The sequence below is a fragment of the Zalophus californianus genome, chromosome 7 (genome assembly GCF_009762305.2).
Source record: "Zalophus californianus isolate mZalCal1 chromosome 7, mZalCal1.pri.v2, whole genome shotgun sequence".
Classification (NCBI taxonomy): Eukaryota; Metazoa; Chordata; class Mammalia; order Carnivora; family Otariidae; genus Zalophus; species Zalophus californianus.
In genome coordinates, this window is record NC_045601.1 from 130,399,492 (window position 1) to 130,426,617 (window position 27,126).

General features: G+C 37.8%; 1 protein-coding gene across 5 annotated transcripts in view; it reads right to left on the reverse strand.

Moving 5' to 3' along the window:
* The window catches only part of MAK (male germ cell associated kinase), a 59,428-nt gene that overhangs the window by 23,250 nt on the left and 9,052 nt on the right, over positions 1-27,126 (reverse strand). For all 5 annotated transcript variants that reach the window (XR_003521604.2, XM_027603179.2, XM_027603178.2 and 2 more), the window contains exons 3-9: positions 18,496-18,550; positions 17,711-17,832; positions 14,237-14,316; positions 11,152-11,284; positions 7,762-7,933; positions 6,680-6,847; positions 1,759-2,070 (exon numbers count right to left, since the gene is read on the reverse strand). Coding sequence is in view for 4 of the 5 variants with exons in the window: in XM_027603179.2 (XP_027458980.1) it covers positions 1,759-2,070; positions 6,680-6,847; positions 7,762-7,933; positions 11,152-11,284; positions 14,237-14,316; positions 17,711-17,832; positions 18,496-18,550 (1,042 nt within the window). In the remaining variant the exon portion in view is untranslated. The remainder of the gene's footprint in view (positions 1-1,758; positions 2,071-6,679; positions 6,848-7,761; positions 7,934-11,151; positions 11,285-14,236; positions 14,317-17,710; positions 17,833-18,495; positions 18,551-27,126) is intronic.

The window sequence follows — 27,126 nt, forward strand, 5'->3', positions numbered from 1 at the left end:
TTAGCGCTAGGATACTGGGTACTTTAACTTAGTGAATGCATACAAGGCCTTAGCGTAGTACATGGCACTTAGTAGATACTCAATAAATATTCATTTCTTCTCTTTCCTCTCAGTATGGGTCAACATTTGATGTGCCTTCCAAGAAAAAAACAAAAAAACAAAAATGTAATCTTTGGTGACATGAGAACACATATGGTTCTGGAATGTTGGAGGTGACTCACCGTGGTTTATACTCCCTGCCCGTGGTTTGCCTCTAGTTCTGGCAGCCTCATTCTAAATGGGAAGCAGGGGACTCAAGGCTCCTTCCTACACAGGAACCAAGGATTACTCAGTCATTGGTGAATGATGTCATGTGTGGAGTGCGAGGGAACTGGGGGTGTTCCTCCTAGAGAAGAGGACAGGTAATACAAGGGCTCTTTTCAAATATCTGAATGGCTGCCTTTCTTGAAGAGTGATTGATTAACTTTTATTAAAAGCTACAGAAGGAGCGCTTGGGTGGCTCAGTGGGTAAAGCGTCTGCCTTCAGCTCAGGTCATGATCTCAGGGTTCTGGGATCGAGCCCCGCATTGGGCTCCCTGCTCAGTGGGGAGTCTGCTTCTCCCTCTTCCTCTCCCTCATGCTTGCATGTTCTCTCTCTCAAATAAGTAAATAAAATCTTAAAAAAAAAAAGCTACAGAAAACCAGATTTTAGCTCAGTATAAGAAAGAACTTCTGAATAGTCAGAAATGTCCCAAAGAGGGGACACCTGGGTGGTGCAGTTGGTTAAGTGTCCAGCTCTCAGTATGGGTTCAGGTAATGATCTCTCAGTTGTGGGATTGAGCCTGTGTTGGGCTCCACACTCAGCGTGGAATCTACCCGAGATTCTCTCTCCCTCTGCCCTTCCTGCTCATGTGCTCTCTCTCTCTCTCTCTCAAATAAATAAATCTTATAAAAAAATAAAGAAATGCCCCTAGATGATATAGACTCCTAGATATAGTATGAACTATTAATTCATTTGTTCAACAGATAAACTGAGAATTCAACCATGTGCCAGGCACCATTCTGGGTTCAGGGCCTGTACTGATAAACAGACAAACATCCCTGACCTCACGGAGCCTACATTCTATAGGAAGAGCCAGATAATAAACAATACACATAAGAACCAGGTAATTAATAGTATGGTATGATAGGATTAGTGCTATTGGGAGCAGGGCTTGCTTATATAAGGATGGCAGGAATGGATAAGGAATTAGACAGTATTCGTTGAGATCTCTCAGTCCTTAAAATGCCCACAATGCAAATGCATTTGGGAGTATACATCTTGAGGAGACAGCTAATATGGCCCCTGACAAGCTCCCCGAACTGAACAAAAGTAGGAAGAGAAAGTCTTAGACTATGCCCGATACTTAAAATACCCATTCTGTTCATGTTCATTAGTATTTAAAAACAGTATTAAATTACTATTAAAATCCTTAAGATTTAGGATCAGCTCTCTTGAGTCCCAGATTCTATTAAATTCTTTGAGTTCTTTTGCATTTAAGTAACTGTTAAAGAAAGTATGTAGCGTCCAAACTTTATTGCATTCATTTTGGCTGTTTTTCTTTTTATAACCCATATTAAAATTTTAGGTTATCTCTTGCTAAGCTCCTGCCAAAGGAAGCAGGGACTGTAACATAAATAATCTTTTATGTCTTCCCCCACATTTTTAGGAACGCTTAGAGAATAAAATCCGAACTGAGCCAAACTATTGCATCTAAAGTGCCGTTATGGGCTACTTACGGTTGGCATGTTTCTGACGATACTTGGAAACAGTGTTTGTGGCTCTTTCTGTTGACCCAGCTGCTTTGGCGCTGGCTGGACACTCGTGTTCTGTGGAGGCTGGATGGACTGCAGTGGCTGGTGGCGGTTTTTCGACTGGGGCTGTCTGACCGTCTGATCGTTTATGTCCAGCAGAGGCTTAGATTCTAGATCCCCTAAAGGTGGCTTTGATTCTAGTGGTTGCACCTGCTTATTTAAAGATTGTTTCGATTCCAGATGATGTGAGGAAGGGCCTAATACTTGACCAACTTGAAAATACGGGTGTTTCAATGCCTACAAAAGCGTGGAAATAAGAAATGCTTATTAAAATGGTTGCGCCTAAATTTATTGCACATAAACGACTGACTAGCAGTGGGCTCAGCATACAGCACTAGCCTAGATCAGCTTCAAAGACTTAGAAAGCGTCCAGTTTTCCCCTTATGTGGTACCTTCAAAAAGGTAACCAGGAAATAATGATTTAGGACATAAATTTCTTTTTAAAAATAGGTACAACATAATAGGAAGAATGTAAAACTCATGTGTAATGTCCAGGCAAAGCAACTGTTGTATTTAAAGATTCTGTATGGAAACAAAACCTAGCTTATAAACATTGGCTAAACTTGATGTGATTAATTCAAACTAAAATGCTAGGTACTGATCATGGTTTAGAGTCCATCCATTAGGAAATGAGTTAAGAAAACCTTCTATGGAGTTCATTTTAAATGATTAACTTGAACATCATATAAAATTCAGGGCTACTCTTAGCCCAAGGATAGCTACGTACCTATTAGCAGTAAAAAAAATTCTAAGAAAGGAGATTACAAATATATATGTGTTAGAGCTTGTTATAGCAATATACCAGCAAAGAGAAGATATTTATGGGAAGAAAATATAAAAATAATAAAAAATGATCACTGATCATTTTTATCATTATCACTGGTTAACTATATCAGTTAACTATAACTGGTTAACTAGTTAACTTGGTTAACTATATCAACTATATCAGTTGCTGCTGCGTGGAGATGGGGGGGTAGAGGGGAGGGCCCTGATGACTGACGGGTGACACAGTCTACAGTAGTGGTTCTCCACTGGGAGCAGTCTGTCCCCTCTGGAGACATCATTTTTATTGTCACAACCTGGGGGTGGGAGGTGTGACTGGCATCTAGGCACGTTGCCAGGGATGCTGCTAAACATCCTACAATAACAGGATGGTCTTCACAACAAAGAATGATCGATCTGATCCAAATGTCACAAGTGTCAAGGTTGATGAAAATTGGTCTAGAGAATGCCTGAAGCCTTCTGTGCAACTCAGCTGTGGATGCTGATCCCTTTACCAGTAATCATATGTGTGGATTACGGAGGAAAGTTCCTAGTTCTGCGGTTTGTAGGTATGGCGGGGGAAGGTTGGGAGGGCACCTTAAGGTAGCCAAGCCCTATTACCCTGCACATCCTGCCCTAAGCCAGTACCCACTGATGTGTGAGCACAGCTCTGACCCACAGTTAACTTCTCAGGTACGCAAGGGCAGTTTTTGGAGGGACAGAAGTAGCTCTGTACATGGCTCCTGTATCCTATAAATTCACCTCTCCCTAACTCGGTCTCCCAGCTTCCACTAAAAAGCAGGACGATGAAATAGGAGACAAGAAAGAGGTTAAGGGCAGGGAGGTATATTTCAACAGAGGTAGAAAGAATCTTTATTCTGAGATGTCCCCTACCACAACCGACGTATGTGTTAATTACACTGACATTGCTAAGTGGAGCTCTACAAATACAGGCAATTTAAATACATCTCTACCTGACGCACAGAAAGCACTCAACTTCTTAATTAAGTCCTATTAATTAGTATGTCAATACTCCTAAATTAAAAATATACTATATTTTGGAGGTAGAACCTTTATAAATGTGATTTGCAATTTCAAGGCTTCATCTGTAACAATTCTTCCTTTTTAAGATATCAGTTACCATCCTTCAAGAAGAGGTGAGTCTTTAAGAAGGAATTTGCTTTTGGGCGCCTGGGTGGCTCAGTTGGTTAAGCGACTGCCTTCAGCTCAGGTCATGATCCTGGACTCCCAGGATCGAGTCCCACATCAGGCTCCCTGCTCGGCAGGGAGTCTGCTTCTCCCTCTGACCCTCCCCCCTTCTCATGCTCTCTCTCTCTCTCTCATTCTCTCGCTCTCTCAGATAAATAAATAAAATCTTAAAAAAAAAAGAACAAGAAATTTGCTTTTTCGTGTTTATTCGGGGAATATTTGATCATTGCATAGAATAAGGATGTATGGAAAGTTCTCAGGAAGAAATTAAAATAATCCCCAGTGCCAACACCAGGAGAAAACTATTGCTCACATTTTGATGTTTTGCTTTTTTGTACTTCTTTCTAGTCATGTAATATATATATACATATTTAAATAAAATCATATTGTGTGTATAATATTCTAGCCTACTTTTAAACTTAGCATTTGGGCTTGAGAATTCTCCAAAATGGTTACTTTATTTTAAAAATTCCATTTTTAATGCGGGCAAAGTAGTCTATATTAAGGATTATATACTTTAAATGTTCCCTAGAACATTAGGTTTATACCTCCAATGGGCAGTTTTTAATTAGCTTTGAACATCTGTGGGCATAAATCTTTATCCAACTTTATGAATGTTTTCAACGTTCTTGATATATACTACATTGCAAAACTATTTTCCATTACTTAGAGAAATAGCTTTTCAGCTGTTTTTTGTTGGTTTGTTGTTGTTGTTGTTGTTTTTGCAGTTACCGTAATGAACAATGGCTGCACATTAAAAAAATATTTTTTGGTAATTTTAATTTCTTTTTCTGATTTTTTTAAATGTCTCATGCCCATCTTTCTTCTTTATGTAAGACTTTTATTATATTTTTATTACAAAAGTTAAATACTTAGAAACATTAGAAAATATACTGTCTCATTTGTTAAAAAGAATTCTTGCTGTTTGTCTTCCAACCTTAAGATTTTTATAAGAGAAGGGGCGCCTGGGTGGCTCAGTCATTAAGCGTCTGCCTTCGGCTCAGGTCATGATCCCAGGGTCCTGGGATCGAGCCCCACATCAGGCTCCCTGCTCAGCGGGAAGCGTGCTTCTCCCTCTCCCACTCCCTCTGCTTGTGTTTCCTCTCTTGCTGTGTCTCTCTGTTAAATAAATAATAAATAAAATCTTTAAAAAAAAGATTTTTATAAGAGAAAAAAATTTAATTTTTTGTGATCAAATCTGAGTTTTCCCTACAGAGAACAAACTGATGGTTACCAGAGGTGAGATAGGTGGGGATATGGGGGAAATAGGTGATGGGGCCTGAGGAGTGCACTTATCATGATGAAAAAAAAAAATCTGAGTTTTCCCTTTGTGGTTTCTTCTGTTACTTTTATACTCATCTATTTCTTTTTTTTAAATTTTTTATTGTTATGTTAATCACCATATATTACATCATTAGTTCTTGATGTAGTGTTCCATGATTCATTGTTTGTGCACAACACCCAGTGCTCCACGCAGAATGTGCCCTCTTTAATACCCATCACCAGGCTAACCCATCCCCCCACCCCCCTCCCCTCTAGAACCCTCAGTTTGTTTTTCAGAGTCCATCGTCTCTCATGGTTCGTCTCCCCCTCCGACTTACTCCCCTTCATTCTTCCCCTCCTGCTAGCTTCTTCTTTTTCTTTTTTCTTAACAAATGTTGCATTATTTGTTTCAGAAGTACAGATCCGTGATTCAACAGTCTTGCACAATTCACAGCGCTCACCATAGCACATACCCTCCCCAATGTCTATCACCCAGCAACCCCATCCCTCCCACCCCCCACCACTCCAGCAACCCTCAGTTTGTTTCCTGAGATTAAGAATTCCTCATATCAGTGAGGTCATAGGATACATGTCTTTCTCTGATTGACTTATTTCACTCAGCATAACACCCTTATACTCATCTATTTCTTAGCTTGAGATTACTCACCTGTACTTTTCTTTAGTTCTCAATAGTTTAGTTCGTCCTTCTTATTTTTTAAACCTTCTGTGATTTACTTGAAAAGTATGGTAAGAAATAACCTAAATTTACTTTTTTCCCGAGAATTAACTAATTGTGCCAGTGACAGTCCCCTCCCCCCAATTTGTGATCCCATGTTTACCTGCGGCTAACTTACAGCTCCTGCAAGTTGGGTTCTCTGTTGACTCTTATTTTTTTAAATATTTTATTTATTTATTTATTTATTTATTTATTTATTTATTTATTTGACAGAGAGAGAGAGACACAGCGAGAGAGGGAACACAAGGGAGAAGCAGGCTTCCCGCCAAGTAGGAAGCCCGATGCGGGGCTCAATCCCAGGACCCTGGGATCATGACCTGAGTATCTGTAGATGTCTAAGGGCTGGTCACAAAGCAGCTGAGCGAGGGTGCCACCTGCTGGATTCTTGTGGGAGCTGGAGAGTGAACAATACTCCAGTTCTGTGGAGGCGTGATGCCATTGCGTAGAGTGAACAAGAACCCACCTCTAAACCATAGGAAGGCATAGAAAGTCTCCTATGTTGCACAACTGAAGAGATGCCCTTTTACTACAAGTGACAAGTTTCGTCCTAATTAGCTGTCACATGCCTGAATTTTTATCATTAAAGAAATTAATTCCTTGCAGCCTCAACCTCATTTGAACCACGAGACACAGAAAATCATTGGAGTGGCGGTTTTCTCAATCCTCCCAGGGATGTTGTAGACCTAGAAATGGAATTCATTACATATTGGATGACTCACGCTTTGAGGCTTACTTACAGGTTGGTAAAACCCTGGTTGAGAACAGACTTGCTTTGTAAACGAAAATATTCCTGGAGTATTGTAAAATCTCAAAAGAAAAAAAAAAGAAAGAAAAAGAAAAAAGAGAAAACCACTCTACCAGGGGGATTCATCTTACCTGACTTGCTGTTGGTCGCTTCTTTGGATCCCAATTCAACATTTCAGTCATAAGCTGAATAGCTTCATTACTGGCATTGGGAATAAGAGTTTTTAAGTTTATAGGAACACACTGGGGAAAACGGAAGTTCATAGAGGATGCAAGCTGGTACCCTTCTGGCCAGTCACTCTGTTTAAGGGATATATAAGTGGGTGGGACGGGAGAGCAAGAAGAAAATGTAATCAATTTAGTAATCAATTTTAAAACATGGGTATAATATAAAAGTCACTGATGGTGAAAATTTTAGTGTTGATTCATATAAGCAGAATGAAATACCAGACCACATATACAACTCAGTGCTATAAATAGCATAGAAAGAATATTAAACTCTTGTCCGTTTTTTGGATCTTGATGATGATACCCAGCTGACTTTGAATAAATAAGCACAAATGGTGTATACAAAGCAGCTGATCATTACAAAGACCCTCATTGTGTTAGACATTGCATCCACTGTTAAAAACTGCACATAGCTAGGAAATAACAAATTACATGAAGCTTTAATAACTATGCTTACTTGTCTAATTTTAACTACAAGGCACATACTAACATAATTAGGATGTAATTATACGTACTTATTAAGTACATATCAGAAAGTAAGATCTGGCTGGTAGTTAATTGAGAAGTACTCAGTTCAAGGAATCAAATATCCATGGCAGAGGTATGTAAAAGGAAACAGGAAAGGTTAAGAGGAAATGGCCCAGGACACATGGGATTCAAGAGTTGATGCCAATGAACATTCCCAGAGCAAGTGGGAAAGAGTCTAAGCAAGGATTGCTATGAGGTCATCAGCCGGTCGTCAACCCAAAGTTAAATATACACAATTCTAAATATAGAGAATGTTCCCTTAAGTTCTTAAAGGCAAGAACCCTTTTTTCTTCAGTCTTGCGGGGATTCTGGCTTCTCATCCCACCCAATTAAAAAAAAAAAGGATAAGAAAAATAACCATTAAAGCGTAAGCCTATTTGAAAACAAAAATATCGGATAGCTAGGTAAAAGTTATAAATAATCAAAAGTTATAACAACTTAAGGACAAGAATACTCACTTTTTTGGGAGTCCCTAAAACTTGGCAAATCTTAAAGATTTCATCGACCTCACTTGTCCCTGGGAAAAGTGGTCTTAATGTATATAGTTCAGCCATTATGCTCCCAACAGCCCACACATCAATGGGAGAGCTATAAACTGAAGATCTTAATAAAACTTCAGGGGCACGATACCTATGAAAATAGAAACAAAACAAAACAAAACAAAACAGGCCATTTTGGTTGGAGTTGGAAAGATGGAGAGGCAGTGGGGTTTGGTCATACATTTCAATCAAGGAACCAGTATTAAGTGCCTTCTGTGTGTCCCACATTTGCACAGCGTGTTGGGGGCTCAATCGGATGTAACACATTTTCCCTGACCACAAATGGTTGGTGGAGTTGGAGACAAATATAAATGAAGTGTCCAAGTGGCCTAAGTAAGGAACTCAAATGAATAAATATGGAAATAAGTACTATAAGACAGGGTTGGGGGGGGTGCTCTGAACAGAAGCAGAGAGATTCTGAAGGAGAACAGTTGTAAAATTTTACAAAGCATTAGATCCATGGTATATTTATATGAAGGATAGAAAACAAAAGATTAACAAACCATCCCTAAGTAGTGGGGTTTTCTTCTTTTTACTTATCAGATTGAAAGTGCTGATTCCTTCAGTGGACTCAGTTCCCCCAACTGACAATATCTTTAATGGAGAAAAATACCCTATTTATTTATTTATTTTAAAGATTTTATTTATTTGACAGAGAGAGTGAGAGGGAACACAAGCAGGGGGAGTGGGAGAGTGAGAAGCAGGCTTCCCGCGGAGCAGGGAGCCCGATGCAGGGCTCGATCCCAGGACCCTGGAATCATGACCTGAGCCAAAGGCAGCCGCTTAACGACTGAGCCACCCAGGCGCCCCCAAAATACCCTATTTATGAGAGCAAAGGTACCTGGTGGAAAATATTCTCAATTCTAACTTTTTTTTCACATTGAAATGTGTAGATTTATCAGCCCAAATATTTCACGGTATTGTCTTTTTGCTTCTGAGTACCTTTCTTTGACAAGTTTATTGAGATATAATTCAAATAACATACAACTCATCCATTTAAAAGTGTATGACTCAGGGGCTTTAAATATATTCGTGGAGTGTGTAATCCATTATCACAATCAATTTTGAACATTTTCATTGCCCCCAAAAGAAACCTCACACCTCTCCAATATCCCTGTATCCCCAGTGCTAGTCTACTTTCTGTCCCTAGAGATTTGCCTATTGTGTGTACTTCATACCAGTGGAACCATATTCTGTCCAGTCCTTGTGGACTGGCTTCTTTCACTTAACATGTTTTCTAGGTTCATCCAAGTTGTAGCACCTATCAGTACTTCATTCTTTTTACTGCGAAATAATATTCCATTTTATGGCTATAGCACACTTTAGTTATCCATTCATCAGTGGATGGGCATTTCGCTTGTTTCCAATTTTTGGCTATTGTAAGTAATGCTGTTCTGAACATTCATGTATAAGTTTCTGTGTGGATGTGTGTTTTCCTTTCTCTGGGGCGCATATACCAAGGTATGGAATTCCAGATCCCATGGTAACTATATGTTTAACCAGAGGAACTGTTGACTCTTTTGTGCCATTTTACATTCACCCCAGAGATGTATGATGGATCCAGTTTCTCTGCGTCCTTGCCAATACTTGTTACTATGTTTTGATATTTTTATGAGATAAAATTAATAGTTTCGAATGTCTTGCCAAGTTTAGATGTTGAAAACAAGTCTTCTTAATTGCATTCCATTTCAGTATAGCATCTAAATTTACCCAGTTGAAAATAGATACTCAACCAAAAACAGAACTGTGCTTCTTCCCCCCAAAAGCTCCCCAGTATTCCCCATCTCAGTGCTGACACCATCCTTCCAGTTCCTCAAGAAACAAAACAAAACAAAAAACAAAACCCCCCTTAGAATCTTTGACTCCTTTATCTTATACCCCACATCTGATTCATCAGGAAATCATGGTTGCTCTACTTTAAAAATACCACCTCCACGGCCGCCAGATCCAAGTCACTGTCATTTCCTGCCAGAATTATTGTGTAACAATCTCCTACCTGGTCTCCCTGCTTCTTCCCTTGCTTTTCTAAAACCTATTTTTAACATAGCAGTGAGAGTGATACTTTTAAGATCTGGCAGATCACATTGCACTTCTAATCAACATCCTCTAGGGGCTCCCCAGTTCACACTCAGTCCTTACAAGTACCTATAAGGGGCTCCCCAGTTCACCACAGTCCTTATGATGACCTGTAAGGACCTGAGATCTTGCCCTCCGTTAACTCTCCAGCCCCATATCCTACTACAGCCCTCCTGATTCATTCTGCTCTCTGCAGAATTCACACATGGCTTTCCTGTCTCAAGGCCTCTACACTCAGCATTTTCTCTGCCTGAAAGCTCCTTCTTGCCTTGGCATCTCCTTCTCAGCGAGACCCTCTATTTAAAATAGCAGCATGCCCTTTCCCTCCCCCAGCACCCCCCACTCCCTGTCCCTTTCCATATTTTATTCTTCTCCATAATGATGTATCATCACCTGATATACAAATATTCTTGTTTTTATTGGAATGTAATACACATGCAGAAAAATGCACATATTGTAAGAGGACAGCTTGATGAATTGTCACAGATAGAATACACCCATTGACCCAGTGCCAAGATCAAGAAACTGGGTGTTATCAGCATCCCAGGAGGCCCCTCTCCTGCACTCTTGCAGTCACTACTCAAGTAACGGCTACCCTGACATCTAACAGCAGAGATTAGTTTTCTCTATCTTTGCACTTTGTAGAAATGGAATCATACCATATGTTCTTTTTTTCTGTTTGGCCTTTTGCTCTCATCATTGTGTCTGTGAGACTCAATCATACTGTTGCGTGTAGTTGTAGACTTTTGTTCTCATTGCTGTAAAGCATCCCACTGGGTGACTATATTATGCTGCATGTGATGGACATTTGGGTAGTTTGCAGTTTGGGACTATTACATGACTTTTGATGAACACATGTATGTCTTTCTGTTAGTAAAAACAGTTAAAAACATCTTGCTCGTTTGTATTTTGGATGTCATGTAAGTGGCAGGAGACAGATTGTTTTTCTGTTTCGTTCACTTCTGTGTTCCCCATGCCTGAAATAGTATCTGGCACATGGTAGGTTTCCACAAATGTTTGTTTAATGAGTGAATGAATGAATGAATGAAATCACCTTTCCTTCAGAATAGTCATGACCCAATCCTTCTCTCTCCACAGAATGCAAAATTCAGTTCTATATTTTGTTTTAAATACTCAAAATGGAAACTCCAGAAAGCTATGTAACGACCCACTGTAGTAAAACTTCAACACAGACCTACTTGTGCCTCTACAGAGTTGCATAAAACTACTCACCATCTGGTAGATACATAATCAGTATATGGTGGCTGTGATCTTAATTCTCTGGCAAGTCCAAAATCAGCGATTTTTATAAGTTCTGGACCCATACAAAGCAAGTTTTCTGGTTTCATATCCCTATGAAAAAAACCTTGGTAACATAGAGAGGAAAAACAGTAATTGAGCGTTATGTTTAAACACATTTGACTTCTCAACAAAATATAACCAATCCTCTCTGTTGTAATTAGGGATGTGAACTTAGGGGGAAAAAAATCTGTATTTCTTGTCTAAAAAGTGATGCAGGTAGGGACCCTGCTTTCAAAATAATTGGTAAGAAAGTTCACCCAGTATATGAGGTCATTAAAAATACCCACTTAACACATTTCTATTTGTGCATCCAGGAAGTTCAAGCACTTGGGCTAGATACTGCTGCATTAGGATTATCTCCAGGAATTTGCACAACTTTAAGGCGATATTATGGTCACTATTGTGTAGTAAATGAGGAGGTAGAGGGCCGAAGAGGAGCCTACTGAAAGTTTGAGGAAAGCTGCATAATCAGGCTTTTGTCACTTATTTGAAAAGTCCATTAAACAAAAATGGAACTCCACACATTTTAGCCAATTCTTTCATTTACAATTATTTTATTTAACAGCTCAGTTCTCCCCTGGTGGCTGCTTTATTGAAAAACCCAATAATTATCATGGTTACTTACCAATTCAGTATGTAAAATAAGTGTTTACTGAAGCTGAGAGGCAGGTCCATGAAAATGAGGCAGAAAACCCAGCAAGAAGAAGAACATGAAAGCCCTCTTCGTACATTTCCAAGGGGGATCTAAAACTCACTGGCTGGTAGACAGATGGCCTGTGTTCTAATGACCTTGCAAGGTGGGAGAATCCAGAAGGGGCCTGGTCATCCGTTGTAGGTGATCATTGTGAGGGGATTTTCATGTAGCTGTAGCCTAAACTTTTTAAGCCAAATTTTAAGCCTGAGCTTTTTGATTCCTTCTAACCAGCGTGGGCTCTACGTTTGCGACATCTACAACAGTTTTGTACTCAGTTTATCTGGCACTTCTTTTGATTTTTTTTTAAGATTTTATTTATTTATTTGAGAGAGAGAGATCGAGAATGAGAGACAGAGAGCATGAGAGGGAGGAGGGTCAGAGGGAGAAGCAGACTCCCCGCTGAGCCGGGACCCCGATGCGGGACTTGATCCAGGGACTTGATCCAGGGACTTGATCCAGGGACTCCAGGATCATGACCTGAGTGGAAGGCAGTTGCTTAACCACCTGAGCCACCCAGGCGCCCTTTCTCTGGCACTTCATACTCAGACTAGTTGTTGAGATCCATTTCATGAACTTTCAAGGGAAATACACTGCACTTCCGTAACATGAAGACAGGAACAGGAGCACATGTGGTGGTGAGTAAAGCGACATAATCCATAAAATCGTACAGAATGAAACCAATTGCATATTTGTACAGTTGAGATTTTCCCCATTCTCACTAATATAAATATATCGGTAACTTGGTCCTATCTTAACTAAAATATTAGTCTTGTTTTTTTGACAGCTACTATTTTAAAAATATTTACGCAAAGTATTCCATCTGAGATCTTATCCACTATAGCAAGAATAGGGTAGCCTTTGTAAAAATGTCTCTTGTTTTTGGAGTCTGGTGTCCCAAATCACTGTCATCAGTTGTATAACCAACTGTACATTATTCGTATTATTTACTTTTAACAGCAATTTTTAACTAACTTCTTCCTTCAACCACTTATGCTCTGAAGTTGCTGGTAGTTCATCTATATCCAAGGAATCGAAACCAGTTTTATTACTAGCCTAAAAAATATCAATAAATCACAAAGCTGTTTCCAAAAGTCAAATAATTCATAATGCTTTTGATTTTTCCACACCACACTTGTTTCTGCTAGCATAAATTAACTCAGGCAAATATCATGAGTTACCATGCTGGCCAGTGTTTAAAAACAGGTTGAAGATCAGAAATCCATTATGAACAATTAAAATAGCATATATCCTTTGTTTCCATGTAATTAATAAATGACTGACTTTCATCAATGCATTGTACTATATCATCATAGGCTTTAGACTTTTTATTTTTAACATCTTTCTTTTTCTTTTTTGTTTAATTTAAATTCAGTTAGCCAACATCTAGTACATCATTAGTTTCAGATGTAGAGTTCAGTAATTCATCAGTTGCATATAACACCCAGTGCTCATCACATCTCGTGCCCTCCTTAATTAGCCTTTAGACTTTTAAAGGACAAAAAAAGTGGGACTCAGGAATGTTCTGACAATGCTTATATGGAATAAACGATAAATAGCATTTTTAGAAAATAAATGATTTCCCATGACAGTTAAAGGGAAAAGGAGAAAATATAAAATATGGGATGAAACATGAAGGGACTCTAATGATGGTGATTTCCAACTGCCTCTGTTCATAATGCAGCAGTGGTCTGGCACAAACTCTTCCAATTTAGTATCTAAACATCTGGGGATTCTAGACAAATGTTTGCCAAGAATTTTCATAATAATCACGTTAACTTTTTGGACAAGTTATTTTGGATAGATACATAAAAAACTATAAGTGTAGATCACATAAATAAGAAATTCATAAAAATAGGAATAAGCACTTTATTTAATTTCACTCAGAGAATAGAAAAACTAAATGTAAATACTAAGAAAACTATAAAATACCATAGCAGTGGTGCTTTAAACTATTTAAATGTTAATAAATGGTCATGTGATCAAAGCATTCTGATCTTTTCCAAAAGAAGGGCATTTTGTTTGTTTTGTTTTCATTTCCATGGTAAAATCGGGGAATGAGGTTGTAGGATGGGTTTATGATAACTGAGAGTAAAGGCTGATGGTCAATTCTGCTATAGAGGAAGACAGTTATAGATTACAGAAATTGCATTATAGAGAATTATAGAAATTCTAAGTTTTTTAAAATGAAAATGTCAGGGTATGTAGCCCCATACTCCAAATTTGTAGTTATTCAATATAACATTATCTAACCGCTTATATATAATTCCTGTCCATGACCTTGACAGTAACCTAAAGAGGCAGGGAAAGGAAATTTAAACCTACCATGTTTATGGATAAATGCCAGCCCCTGCAATATTTGATACATAATATTTCTGATGACTGACTCAGGGAACAGCTTGTTTCTGTGAAGACAGGAACAAATAAACAGTCATGTAATTCTGTTAACCAACCAATCAAAACAAGACAGCAGATATTCCTCCTCCCTTGGAGCCCCTGTTGGCTTCATGATAATGGCTGAAGTTGTGATTTATAGCTTTATAGTTGTTAAAGGTTATAAATTGAAAACGTGACAATTAGAATTTTTGTCTGTTTTGATATTTGGTAAAAACTCAAATCCAATAATGAACATATTGCACAAATATTCAAACAGCTAAATTTTAAGCTGTCCCGAGAGGAGCAAAGTAAATTGGAAAACTGATAACCATCAGATAAGCCAAGTGTGCAAATCTGTATCATGTAGGCTTTAAGAGTTTCAGGGGCATAACTGCTTCAGTTCTATATTGTCTGCTGGTATTGTCCAATGGAAATATGGGAAGAGCCACAAATGAGTACCACTTATGTATTTAAATTTTTTCTAGTAGCCACATTAAAGAAGCAAATGAAACACATGAAGTTAATTTTTAACAATATATTTTATTTAATATATACCAGATATTATTTCAACACGTGATCAATATAAAAATTATTAATGAATTTCCTTTTTTGCACCAAGTTTTCAAAGTCTGGTGTGTATTTTTATTTTACATTTAAAGCACATCTCAATCCAGACTAGCCACATTTTTAAGACTTCAAGAGTCACATGTGACTAGTAGCTACTCTACTAGACAGAGCGGCTTTATGTGGAATTTATGTAAAGTCTAAAGTAAGATCCTAGTAAGGACTAAATTAAGACAAACATTAATTGCTAACATGCCACAAATTAATGTGACCAGCACATTAATTTTTTGATTCTGAATTAGTTCTTTGACCCTGAAACCATGCTGTTTTATAAGTAATCATTTTAAACTTTGAAAGCTCATCATAATTTCAACATTTTCTAACATCTTTATTACAGCATGATTGATTAGGTTATGGTGTTTATTCAAAATGTTCTCAACATGTAGAAAATGGCTTATTTTTGAATATTGTTAACTATATCATATGCTTATGTAATGTTTTAAAATATCCCACCAAATGGGCTAAGAACACACAACAGACGAAGAAAGATAAACACTGGTCTTATAGCAAATTTGAAAATAGTATTGATTACATATTATTGAAATATTTTTATAACTCATTTTCATAAACTATAAAATAAATTTTAAAAGAAACAAAATATTTTTATCCTATATTTAGCCAACAATTTAACTTTATAAACAGAATGCTATAAATTAAAGGTCCAGGTATAGCTTTGTAGCAAAGGTTTATGTATATTGGCCTTCAGTTAAAATAGAAAAAAAGTTTTGAATAAAAGAGACTTTTAAACTAATCTTCATCCTCAAAACAATGTTCAGGAAGTTAAGCTACCAAAAACAAAGTGTAAAAATACCACTTAACCTCAGATAGCTCTTTACCATGTATAATTGTTAATTGTTAAATTTAAACCTTTGACATTGAATAATATTCAAGCAATATCATTTTTATTTCCACTTAATTTAGAAGTCCGGAATTGAATCATGAAATTCCAAAGTCGATTCTTTTTAGTGTTCATTTGCTATTGCATTAACCACTTCCAATAACAGATTTATATATATGTATATATTTTTTTCTTAAGATTTTATTTTTAAGTAATCTCTACATCCAATGTAGGGCTCCAACTCACAGCCCTGAGATCAAGAGTCACACACTCTACTGACTGAGCCAGCCAGGTGCCATATATATATATATATATATATATATATATATATATATATATATATATATATATATATATATATAACATCAGATAAAAGTATAACATTTCAAATATTTATATTTACTTAATTTTTCTTCAACACCTATATTTTAATACATCAGGCATAGGTTTATCCCTTCATACATTTTAAAGAGCACAATTATTAGAAGTCAAAAATTTAAGATTGCCCATCACCTGAATAAGAAGCTATTCAGATTTTTCAGTATTCTAACCCAGTCCTAATCCATTTACATGTATAACTTTTATATTAGGTATCAATGTCACATAATTACAATTTTGATTTCTGTTTTTTATCCACTCATAGGCATTTTCATAATCTTCATAATTATCACTTTTAATGGCTACAAAATAATCCCATCAATATTATAAACTATCATTACCAAAAATTGTCTTGATAGTTATTTCTTTTAAGTAGTTTAAAGAGATAAGTGAAGCATGCTGTAGTCATTTAACAGAACATACTAACTATAGTAACTGTGAAGATTATATATCAGCATGACAAAATGCTTGTAAGTGAATCAATAAAAAAAATGATCGCCATTAAAATTGCAACTATATAAAAACAGGCAGGGCTGGATCCAAGGGCTAGAAAGAACTCTAGGAAAAATAAACACTGATTTGAGGGGCAGTAATTTTCTTTACTTTTATTTTAACTGCTATTAATGTTATAATGATATCAGCCTGTGGAACCTAACAGGCATTCAATAAGTACTTTTTGAAAGAAGGAAAAATACGATTAAAGAAAAATTCACTCACCATCCCTAAGGATTACCTTGAGTGTGTACATGGACGTGTATGAAAGAAATACAGAGAGAGCAGTCATCATTCCACTGGGAAATCTATTTCTAAAGTACTTTAGAATCTTTTGTTGAACGGCTCTGACTTTAAAAACAGGTAAAATGGACATTAATCTCCCACGTGTGACTGACAGCTACCACCAAAATATTAACCTCCCCAAGCTCAAGGCAGATGACTGAAGCTCTCCCTCTTTAGAGATTCTGTTCATGGGTTTAAAAATGAAAATGAGAATTTCTTTGGGTTTGGTAACACATTATGTTTTATCATTCACTTAAACATTCTAATGAATAAATTTATTAGATTCTTTCATGAAAACTGCTTCAGTCCCTCCTCCCTTTTTCCATTAGCCTTTCACAAAATGCTTGCGAGAGCAATGAAGGTAATCCCAAATTTGTTCAAGCCAGCTTTATTAGTATTAAAACTCTAGAAAGATTTTGGGGGCACCTGGGTAACCCAGTCGGTTAAGGGTCCGACTCTTGATCTCAGCTCAGGTCTTGGTCTCAGGGTCGTGATTTCAAGCCCCATGTTGGGCTCCGTGCTGGGCGTGGAGCCTACTTAAAAAACAAATGAATAAGCCAAACTATAGACAGATTTTGTTTCAAAAAGTATAGGTAGATAGTGTGTGTGTTTACATCATAAAAATAGTGACTATGTCATAGCTGGCTCTTCTTCAAGGTTATAAAGGTAACAGCTAATTAATTTAGATCCACCTCTTGGAGTGAAAAATCTGTTCACCAAAAAGTGTGACATATTAAAGGGATCCAAAGAACTCATAGAGGAGATAACAGGGAAAACATTATAGTTTTTATAAAATAAAGACATACCTGTCTTTCATTAATTGATAGAGGTTTTCTTTCATATATTCAAATATAAAATAGAGATGGTCATTTTCTCTGATAACTTCTTTTAGTTTAATCACATTGGCATGATTAAGTTTCTTCAGAGACTGTAACAACAAATAAGCATTAAAATTCTTAAGGCAAGGTTATAGAAGTTGGCAAAATCTCATCAATCTCTATGATAATTACCTTAAATAATCTATTTCTTCTGAATTCATGAATGAATTAAGTCTTAATGTCTATAATATTTTACATGACTAAGAACATCTTAGAACACAATTTAAAATAAGCGGTAATTGTTTTAAGTAATGAATGTGAGTACAAAAATAAACCAAGTCAGTAATACCTACCAAACATTTCAATCTGTTACTTTTTTTCCTCATTCTATTCAGAAGGCCTAGGTTTTTTCTGACTTAACTATGTGAAATTCCATACAAAGGTATGCAAAAATTTATACAAGTCATATAGCATAAAATGGAAAGAAATAGTAATTAAAAGTTGCCTTTCCTTTGATAACATGAATTAAAATGTTCTTTTAAAAGTGAGAGTATACATTCACATATGAGGGTATTGTTTTTTTTCTGTTCTCCACTGACATTCAGATGAGAAATGAGAAATTACTTAGGAAGATAAAGAAAAAAAAAAGAAATATAATTATCTTTGGAATGCTTCCCACAAAGAAAGAACAATCCTTTAGCTACTGTCCTCAGGAATGAGAGAGGGTGAGGCAGAGTGAAAGCCTCCTTGAGTTTTCATATGTAGGATTTTACCTTAACTTCTCTCAAGTTCATACATTCATCCCAGGAATAGAACTTTCTCTTCATTCTGAAATCAAACAAGAAAAGTTTAGTGTACAGGGACAGAGGATTTGAAACACAAATTAAGCTGTTGGCTTTCTTACTCTAGTATTCCCTTTGGGTAAGCTGTGATCTCTCCCTCCTCCTTAAAAGGAAGTCACCTCCCTTCTGTATATCTCAAGGCTGTTTGGTACAGGTTCACGATTATGTTATATCTGAAATTCTGCTTTAAACGCAATGGTGAAAGGGTTATCATTAATCTTCCTTTCTGGGTGTCTTCTCTTATTTCCCTGATCAGTTTAATTGTGCTTTTCTAAAAGGGTGCCCTTCCAAATTTCCTCTTTCTAGAACTAAACAGATAAATATGAAACACTAAGGTGGAGAGGAGAAGAAAATCACAAATTTTGTAGCAACTGTAGTGATATAATTCGATCTGACAACTTCTATATCATTACCTCTGCTTTAAACAAGAAGCACATAAAGTTAAGTGATTCAGGTTAACAAAAATTCAGAAGCAACCAAACTTTAGAAATAGCTTTCTTTTAAAAATTTTTTTCTTAATTTTTATTTTTGAAGTTTGTTGTCATACAATGTTACATTAGTTTTAGGTATATAAGGTAGTGATTCAACAATTGTGTACACTGTGAAATGCTCACCATGATAATTGTAGTCACCATCTGACATTATTACAGTATTGTTAACTATATTCCCTTTGCTCTACTTTTCATCTCTGTAACTTATTTATTTTATAACTGGAAGTTTGTACCTCTTAATCCCCTTCACCTATTTCTCTCATTCCCACCCCACAACCACTAGTTTGTTCCCTATATTTGTGAGTCTGTTTTTTTGTTCATTTGTTTCATTTTCTTTTCGATTCCACATATACATGAAAGCATATGGTATTTGTTCTTCTCTGACTTGTTTCACTTAACATAGTACTCTCTGGGCCCATGCATGTTATCATAAATAGCAAGATTTCATTCTTTTTTTATAGCTGAGTAATATTCCATTATGTATATATACCAAATCTTCTTTATTTTTTTTTTTAGTTTTTATTTAAACTACAGTTAGTTAACATAGAGTGTAATATTAGTTTCAGGTGTACAATACGGTGGCTTGATACTTCCATACATTACCCGGTGCTCATCACAAAAAGTGCACTCCTTAATCCCCCGTCACTTGTTTCACCCCCCCCCCACCTCCCCTCTGGTGACCATTAGTTTGCTCTCTATAGTTAAGTCTGTTTCTTGGTTTGCCTCTCTCTCCTTTTCCTGTTGCTGTTTGTTCTGTTTCTTAAATTCCACACATGAGTGAAATCATATGGTATTTCTCTTTCTCTGACTTACTTCACTTAGCATAATACTCTCTAGCTCCACACATGTCATTGCAAATGGCATGATTTCATTTTTTTTATAGCTGAGTAATATTCCTTTATATAGATACACACACCACATCTTCTTCATCCATTCATCTATCAGTGGATACTTAGGTTACTTTCATATCTTGGTTATTGTAAATAATGCTGCAGTAAACATGGGGTGTATATATCTTGTTGAATTAGTCAAATTAGTGCTTTTTTGTTTTTGGGGGGTAAATACCCAGTAATGGAATTCCTAGATTATATGGCAGTTCTGTTTTTATTTTTTGAGGAACCTCCATACTGTCTTCCATAATGGTTGTACCAGTTTACATCCCCACCAACAGTACACAAGGGTTTCCTTTTCTCCACATCTTCACCAACACGTTATTTCTTGTGCTTTTGATTTTAGTCATTCTGACAAATGTGAGGTGATATCTCATTGTGTATTTGATTTGCATTTCCCTGATGATTAGTGACTCTGAACATCTTTTCATGTGTCTGTTGGCCATCTGTATTTCTTCTTTGGAAAAATGTCTATTCAGGTCCTCATCCATTTTTTATTTGGGTTATTTTGGGGGGTTTTTTGGTGTTGAGTTGTGTAAGTTCTTTATATATTTTGGATATTAATCCCTCATCAGATATATTATTTGCAAACATCTTCTCCCATTTAGAAGGTTGCTTTCTTGCATTTTGTTCTCTATTTTCCTTTTCCATCCCAATGTTACCATTAGAGATAAATATGCCAAAAGTAACAAAGGTAACAAAATAATTCCACCATAAACACCACAGATACAGGTTATATTTTTTTATGAACAGATTTTTAGTCACCATGCAAAATGAGAGTCAAGAAAAAAGAGGATTTATGTTCTAAAAAATACTTCTTCAAGTATAGAAATTACAAAGCTGAATTATGAAAATAAGGGCCCTTTGAGCACCTGGGTGGCTCAGTCAGTAAAGCGTCTGACTCGTGATTTCTGCTCAGGTCATGATCTCAGGATGGTGGGATCTAGCCCCGCCTCAGGCTGCATGCTCAGCGGGAGTCTGCTCGAAATTCTCTCCCTCTCCTTCTTCCCCTTTCCCCCACTCCTGTACACACACTCTCTCTCTCTCTCTCAAATGAGTAAATAAATCTTTTTTTTTTTAAATGAAGACTGTATATGCCCTACTGTTTTCATTTAGTAGTATAATATATTGAGATGTTTTAGAAGATTCTCAGGAAGCTTAAAGTTATCTTTATTGATTAAACTAATTCCTAGAGGAATTATTCAGAGTCCCTACAAGAGTGTAATACACAAGGGTAAGGAAATGGGTAAAGGAATGGCAGCGCAAAGAACTGGCAGCATGCCATGGTAGTTAAGAATATGGGCTGTGGAACTGCCCTTCTGGATTCAAATCCTTACTCAGTGACTCACTGATGTGTGACCTTGCACAGGTTCCCCATTGACCATTCTGTGCCTCAAATTCCGTAGTTACAAAGTAGAAATTACTGCATATGAAAACCCTATTGCAAACTGCTTAGTTCAGTGCTCAGTAAATACTGGATATTCTTGTTTTCTTCAACCAATGTGAAGAACTTAATTTAATTTTAAGAAATTAAGCCAATTTGTTGGAATGATAAGAAAAGTCACCTCCTTTTAGATTCCCTGCCTTTTTCTCTTTCATTTATTTATTTATTCAACACCTACTATGTGCCAGGGCAATGCACGAATGAGAAGCAGCGACGGTTACCACGGTGCCTCCCATCTAACATGAAATAGGCTTTAGACTAGTGAACACGGAACAGAAAAATTAGTTACAAGGACCATGATTAGATAAGGGACTCTTAAAAAATTTAATGGCCCGGCCTTTTTGATAAGGCCGTATGTCAGCTGAGACCTGAAAGACAGAAGGTACCAGCAGGTGAAAAACCGCAAGACTGAAAAAACAGAAGTTCCAACCAGCCAGACAGAGCTAGAAAGAACTGGCTGGTCAAAGGAAATAAAAGACCATTTCAGGCCGATCCTTTTTTTTTTTTTTTTTTTTAAAGATTTTATTTATTTATTTGAGAGAGAGAATGAGAGACAGAGAGCACGAGAGGGAGGAGGGTGAGAAGGAGAAGCAGACTCTCCGCCGAGCAGGGAGCCCGACGCGGGACTCGATCCCGGGACTCCAGGATCATGACCTGAGCCGAAGGCAGTCGCTTAACCAACTGAGCCACCCAGGCGCCCCAGGCCGATCCTTATTATTAATGTGCCCTGAGCTAATTTTCCTATCTATTCCCAGCTAGTCATCTAAAGAAAAAGATAGTACTATTACTAGGTAACTGTTTTTGCTCTGCTTTTTCTCCATAGCACTTACCACCTTTAACATACTATACAGTCCTCCCCCTCCTCAAATGTAAGCTCCTTGAGGACACCCCCACATGCCTAGATCAGTTGTTGGCATACACTAAGTGCTCAGTAAATATTTACTAAATGACTAGATGAATTTCTTTCTTTCTTTTTTTGACATTTTATTTATTTATTTGACAGAGAGAGACTGTCAGGGAGAGAGGGAACACAAGCAGGGGGGGTGGGAGAGAGAGAAGCAGGCTTCCCGCGGAGCGGGAAGCCCGATGCGGGACTCGATCCCAGGACCCCGGGATCATGACCTGAGCCGAAGGCAAACGCATAACGACTGAGCCACCCAGGCGCCCAGTAAATAGCTAGATGAATTCCTGTACTCACAGATGGGCTCATGAGGAACTATCCCACAAACAGGAGACCCTCCAAAATAGAATTGCCTTCCAAGTTCTTAAAGAGCAGAAAGCTTAATAAATATTTTAAATTTAATGAGTTAAGGGGATCTTACTACCATCCACTAGAATGAATTGTTACAGCTTTTTTTTTTTTTAACGGCAGGTTTCTTGCCAGTGATCTAAATTAAAATTTCCCAAAGGAAATTTTCAAAAAAGTACCTTTTATCTTGTTCATTATAGTGTTCTCCCAGCTTCTAACCACTCATCCACCAACTCGTCCTAGCCAGTTCGATGGCATTTCAAGACTGCTCAAAAGCCTTGCCTCTTGCTTACTGAACCAAGTACAGACTTCCTTCCCATGTTCACATCTCAAATTATACCACTCTGTCTGACATCTACCAGCTGCCATGCCACACCCTGGTTTCTCCTGGCCATCTCCCTACTCTGCTAGTGCTCAGACTCTTCTCCACTTCACTCCTCAAACATCATTCTTAATTGTCTAATCTAATAGCCATCCCCAACATCTGACTCCTGATTCTTCTGCTTAAAAGGCTTTCAGAATGAAAAATACCTTCTTCCAGATAATCTGATTCCCTTCAAGAGGACATGCTTATTGCCCACTTTGAAGATTAAAGATAGCCAGCTCTTCATCTGCTACAGAGAATTATTCAACATGGAATTTATTTAGAATTTTTAATCCAGCATGGATGGATTTAAAGTGTTATGCCTACAATATTTGTGGCCTGAATTTGCAGTGCCTAAAGTTTTACGCCACGAAGCATAAGATGATGGTCCTGATTGGATATTATGGAATGTAGGTTGTTCTGGTAACAAATGGGGATACACTGAGAATGGAGAATAAGGGGTCTAATACCTCAAGCCAAGTTTATTGCTTTGCATCAGGCTTGAGAGAAATGGCATAGCCTTCTGTATGACTCTTGCAGGTCAAAAACCATCCTAGGATTATGTCTTGTCCAGAATTTTAGGAATGATGAGTGAACATTCATATTGATAATCCTGCCAGTAGCCTGGCTACACAGTTCTTCACTCCAAAGAGCTGCTCCCTTCTATGATGCCATGGTCACTCATAAGCACCTTGCTCTCATGAGGAATCGTTCTACCCTCTAAGATCTCAGCCTTTAACACTTCGCACTCTAACCACATCTTCCTCTCTTTTTTACCATCATTACCATTGGATGTACTGTATACGTCCACTTATTCAACACTTGGCTTTGCCTGCCTCCTCCAGCTTGGATCCCATGGTCAGCCTTCCAACCACTGTCCCCCTCAAGAGCACCTATATATTCTGATGTCCCCCTCTCCCAACCTTCTACCACTGCTGCCCTGCCATCCTTCAGTCTCTGCTCTCTGTACAAATCCGTGAAGACTCTGTACAAAGTCATGTACACACCGCCAGAAGCTCCACTTTAGTATTCATCCCATGTACTCTGGGATTCTGAGAGCAGATTCTGAGAGTACTAAGAAAGCCTTCTATGACTTTTTTAGCAACTAAGTGACATGTACTCCATGACTATTCAAAGTTCAATGCCTCCACTACCCCACTTTTTTACTACTCCTTGCCCTACTGCAATTTGGCTTATCTCCTCTTCTATTTCACTAGAACACCTCTCACCACAGCCACTAATTATGCCATGTTCTCCGAATCCCAAGAACACCAATATCTGTTTGGATACCAGAAAGCCATTTCTGGCTCCCCCCCCTTTGCCTCCTAGTATAGAAGCTGGAAGAAGTAGATTCTTCCCTCTCAGCCTCTCTTGTACATAAGGGAGACCGTGTGATCCATTTCTAGCCAATAAGATGTAAGGGGAAGTCATTTGGGGGCTTCTGGCAAACAATGTTACTTAGAATTTGAGAGAAGAGTTTGCTGGTATTATTCTCCCTTCTTCCCACCCTGAACCATAGACGTAATGCCTAGAAATGAAGTAGTCATAATGTGGCCATTAAGTGACACATTGGAGGGCAAACAAATGCTAACAGCTCAGTATGAAGAAGATAGAAAAGGCCTAGATTAGTTCACTGGAATCATCAAAATCCAGATGTCCTGATTGGGAAGAAAAATAATCTACTTATTTAAGCCATTGGTTCTATCACTTGCTATTAATTTACATATTTGTCACTTACAGCAAGAAACATTCCTAACTAACCTAGATGCTTTTCGGTCATTAGTTATTAGTGGTCTTCTAGTTGAGCACTTCTTTTTATTTTTCCCTGGGGCCCAGATAATTTTCTACCCTCTCCTGGTTTTCTCCCTACTTCTCTGGTGGCTCTTTTTCAGGCTTCTCTAGGAACACCTACCTCTTCCAGGGCCCATGCTTTATATGCTGGGATTCCTTAGTGCTCCCTATGAAGACCTCTTTTCTTTTCCTTCTATATAGCTTCAATTGGCATCTGTAGACTAACAATAGATTTCCCCTGTCATGGGCAATGGCACCACCACTGTGCATTTAAGAATCCCAGGAATTAGCCTGGACTCTTGCACATGCTTTACTCCTTTCCCCCCAAGCCTAGTCACCAGTTCCTGTAGAGCCTATCTCCTAAATGTCCTTTGAGTCCTTCTACTTTTGTCCATATGCAATGCTATTTTTCGAGATCGGGTCACCACCTCCTCTAACCAAGCTGACTGCCCCAGTCTCCTGACTGGTCACCTTTGATCAAGTATCCACTCTTTTGCTAAAGGGACCATTCTGAAGCAATATTTGATCACATCAACAACTCCATGCTTCAAATCCTTCATCACCTTCTAGTCAAGATAGACAAACTCTTTACCCTGGCTCTACGACTTTACCCGTTACCTTCATGTCCCTCCTCTGCCCCACGCAGAATCTACACTCCAGCCACCTACACTTCTTTCAGTTACTCAGCCCTGGGAAAGCCTTCACATTCTCTCACCTCCAGGCCTTCATACATATTATCCTTACTGCTTACAACATTCTTCTCCTTCCTTTTATTTTTTTAATTTTAAAAAAATCTTATTTATTTATTTGAGGGGTAGGGGCAGAGGGAGAGAGAGAATCTCAAGCAGACTCCACACTGAGCATGGAGCCTGACTTGGGGCTCAATCCCACAACCCTGAGATCATGACCTGAGCTGAAACCAAGAGTTGGACACTCAACCAACTGAACCACCCAGGTGCCCACCTCCTCTTTTTCTTGATACTCTTTTCATTCTTGAGATCTCGCTTTCTATGGGAAGTCTTCCAGCATACTTCTTCAGCATCACTTCTCTGTGCTCCCCTATGACTCATTAATCCCCCCATCATAGGACTTACCATATTTTATACTGTAACTTGTCTAATTTGTCGGTCTTCCTCACTACATTGTAACTCCTCTGTCTCATTCCCATTTTGTCCTGAGCACCAGTGTGGGAACATCACAATTATGCGCTGAATGAATATTTACATTTTTTTCAAGCCTTCCCCATGACTCCTCCCCCTCTCATTCATTTTTGCTGTGTCCTTACTTAGGAACACTATCTAGCACACAGTAGATACTGAGTGTGGCAGACACTGTGAGTTGACTGTCCAAAGCCACTCTTCTCTTCATCTTTACTATCACAGCTTTTCTACAGGGATACGAACGCCCAGCTAAGTACTCACTTTCCCGGCCTCCCTTATAGCCAGGTGTGCTAGGTGACACACTTCTGGCCAATGAGAAGTAACCAGAAGTCTTCTGGAGAGGGGTGAGGGAGCTATGTTTTGAAGAAAGAACTTAGGTCTGTGTTAACATCATGGACAAGGTATTGGCCTTGGGCTGCCTACCTCAAGACTTTTTATTATGTGAGAAAAGGAAACCCCTATTTAAATTACTTTTGGTTAGGTTTTTTTATTTCATACACCAAAGCGTTCCTAAATTATATACTTATGGCCTCTTCTCAGCCTTCAATCTATTTGACTTCTTATAGTTTTGGACCCTTCAATGCTTTGAAGGCTTTATTTAGATGTATGCAGGTGAGGCTTGATTCCTTATTTTATGAAATAGAACAGTAAAACAAACACATGATTTTGCCACCCACAAGGAATAATGAGCATTTTGTTAAATAAAACAGAACAACGGTAATAACCTTACATGATTCCACCAGACCTAACCTCATTCTCATTTTTTTACTCTTCCCCAGAAGCCATAGCTTTCATGAATTGTACGTGTATCTTTCCAGTTCTTTAAAAACATGTATATATATATATATATATATATATATAGTGCTTGCTTCAGCAGCACATATACTAAAAATAGTTACATGTATAAATTTATTTATGTGTAATGAAATATTGCATGAGGTGATAAAATGATTTAATCTATAAATAAGGATGATTTCATCTCATTTTGGCTAATACTGATACGTCATTTTTTCCCTCTAATTGCATTAATTAGGATCACCAAAGCAACCTTAATTAGTAGGGATACAGCAGGCAGTCTGGCCTGAAAACCAGCTTTACTAGCAGTACTTCTCATGTTTCAGCATAAAGATGATGAATTATATAAGTCTCATCAGGTTAGGGAAGTTTCTTTTT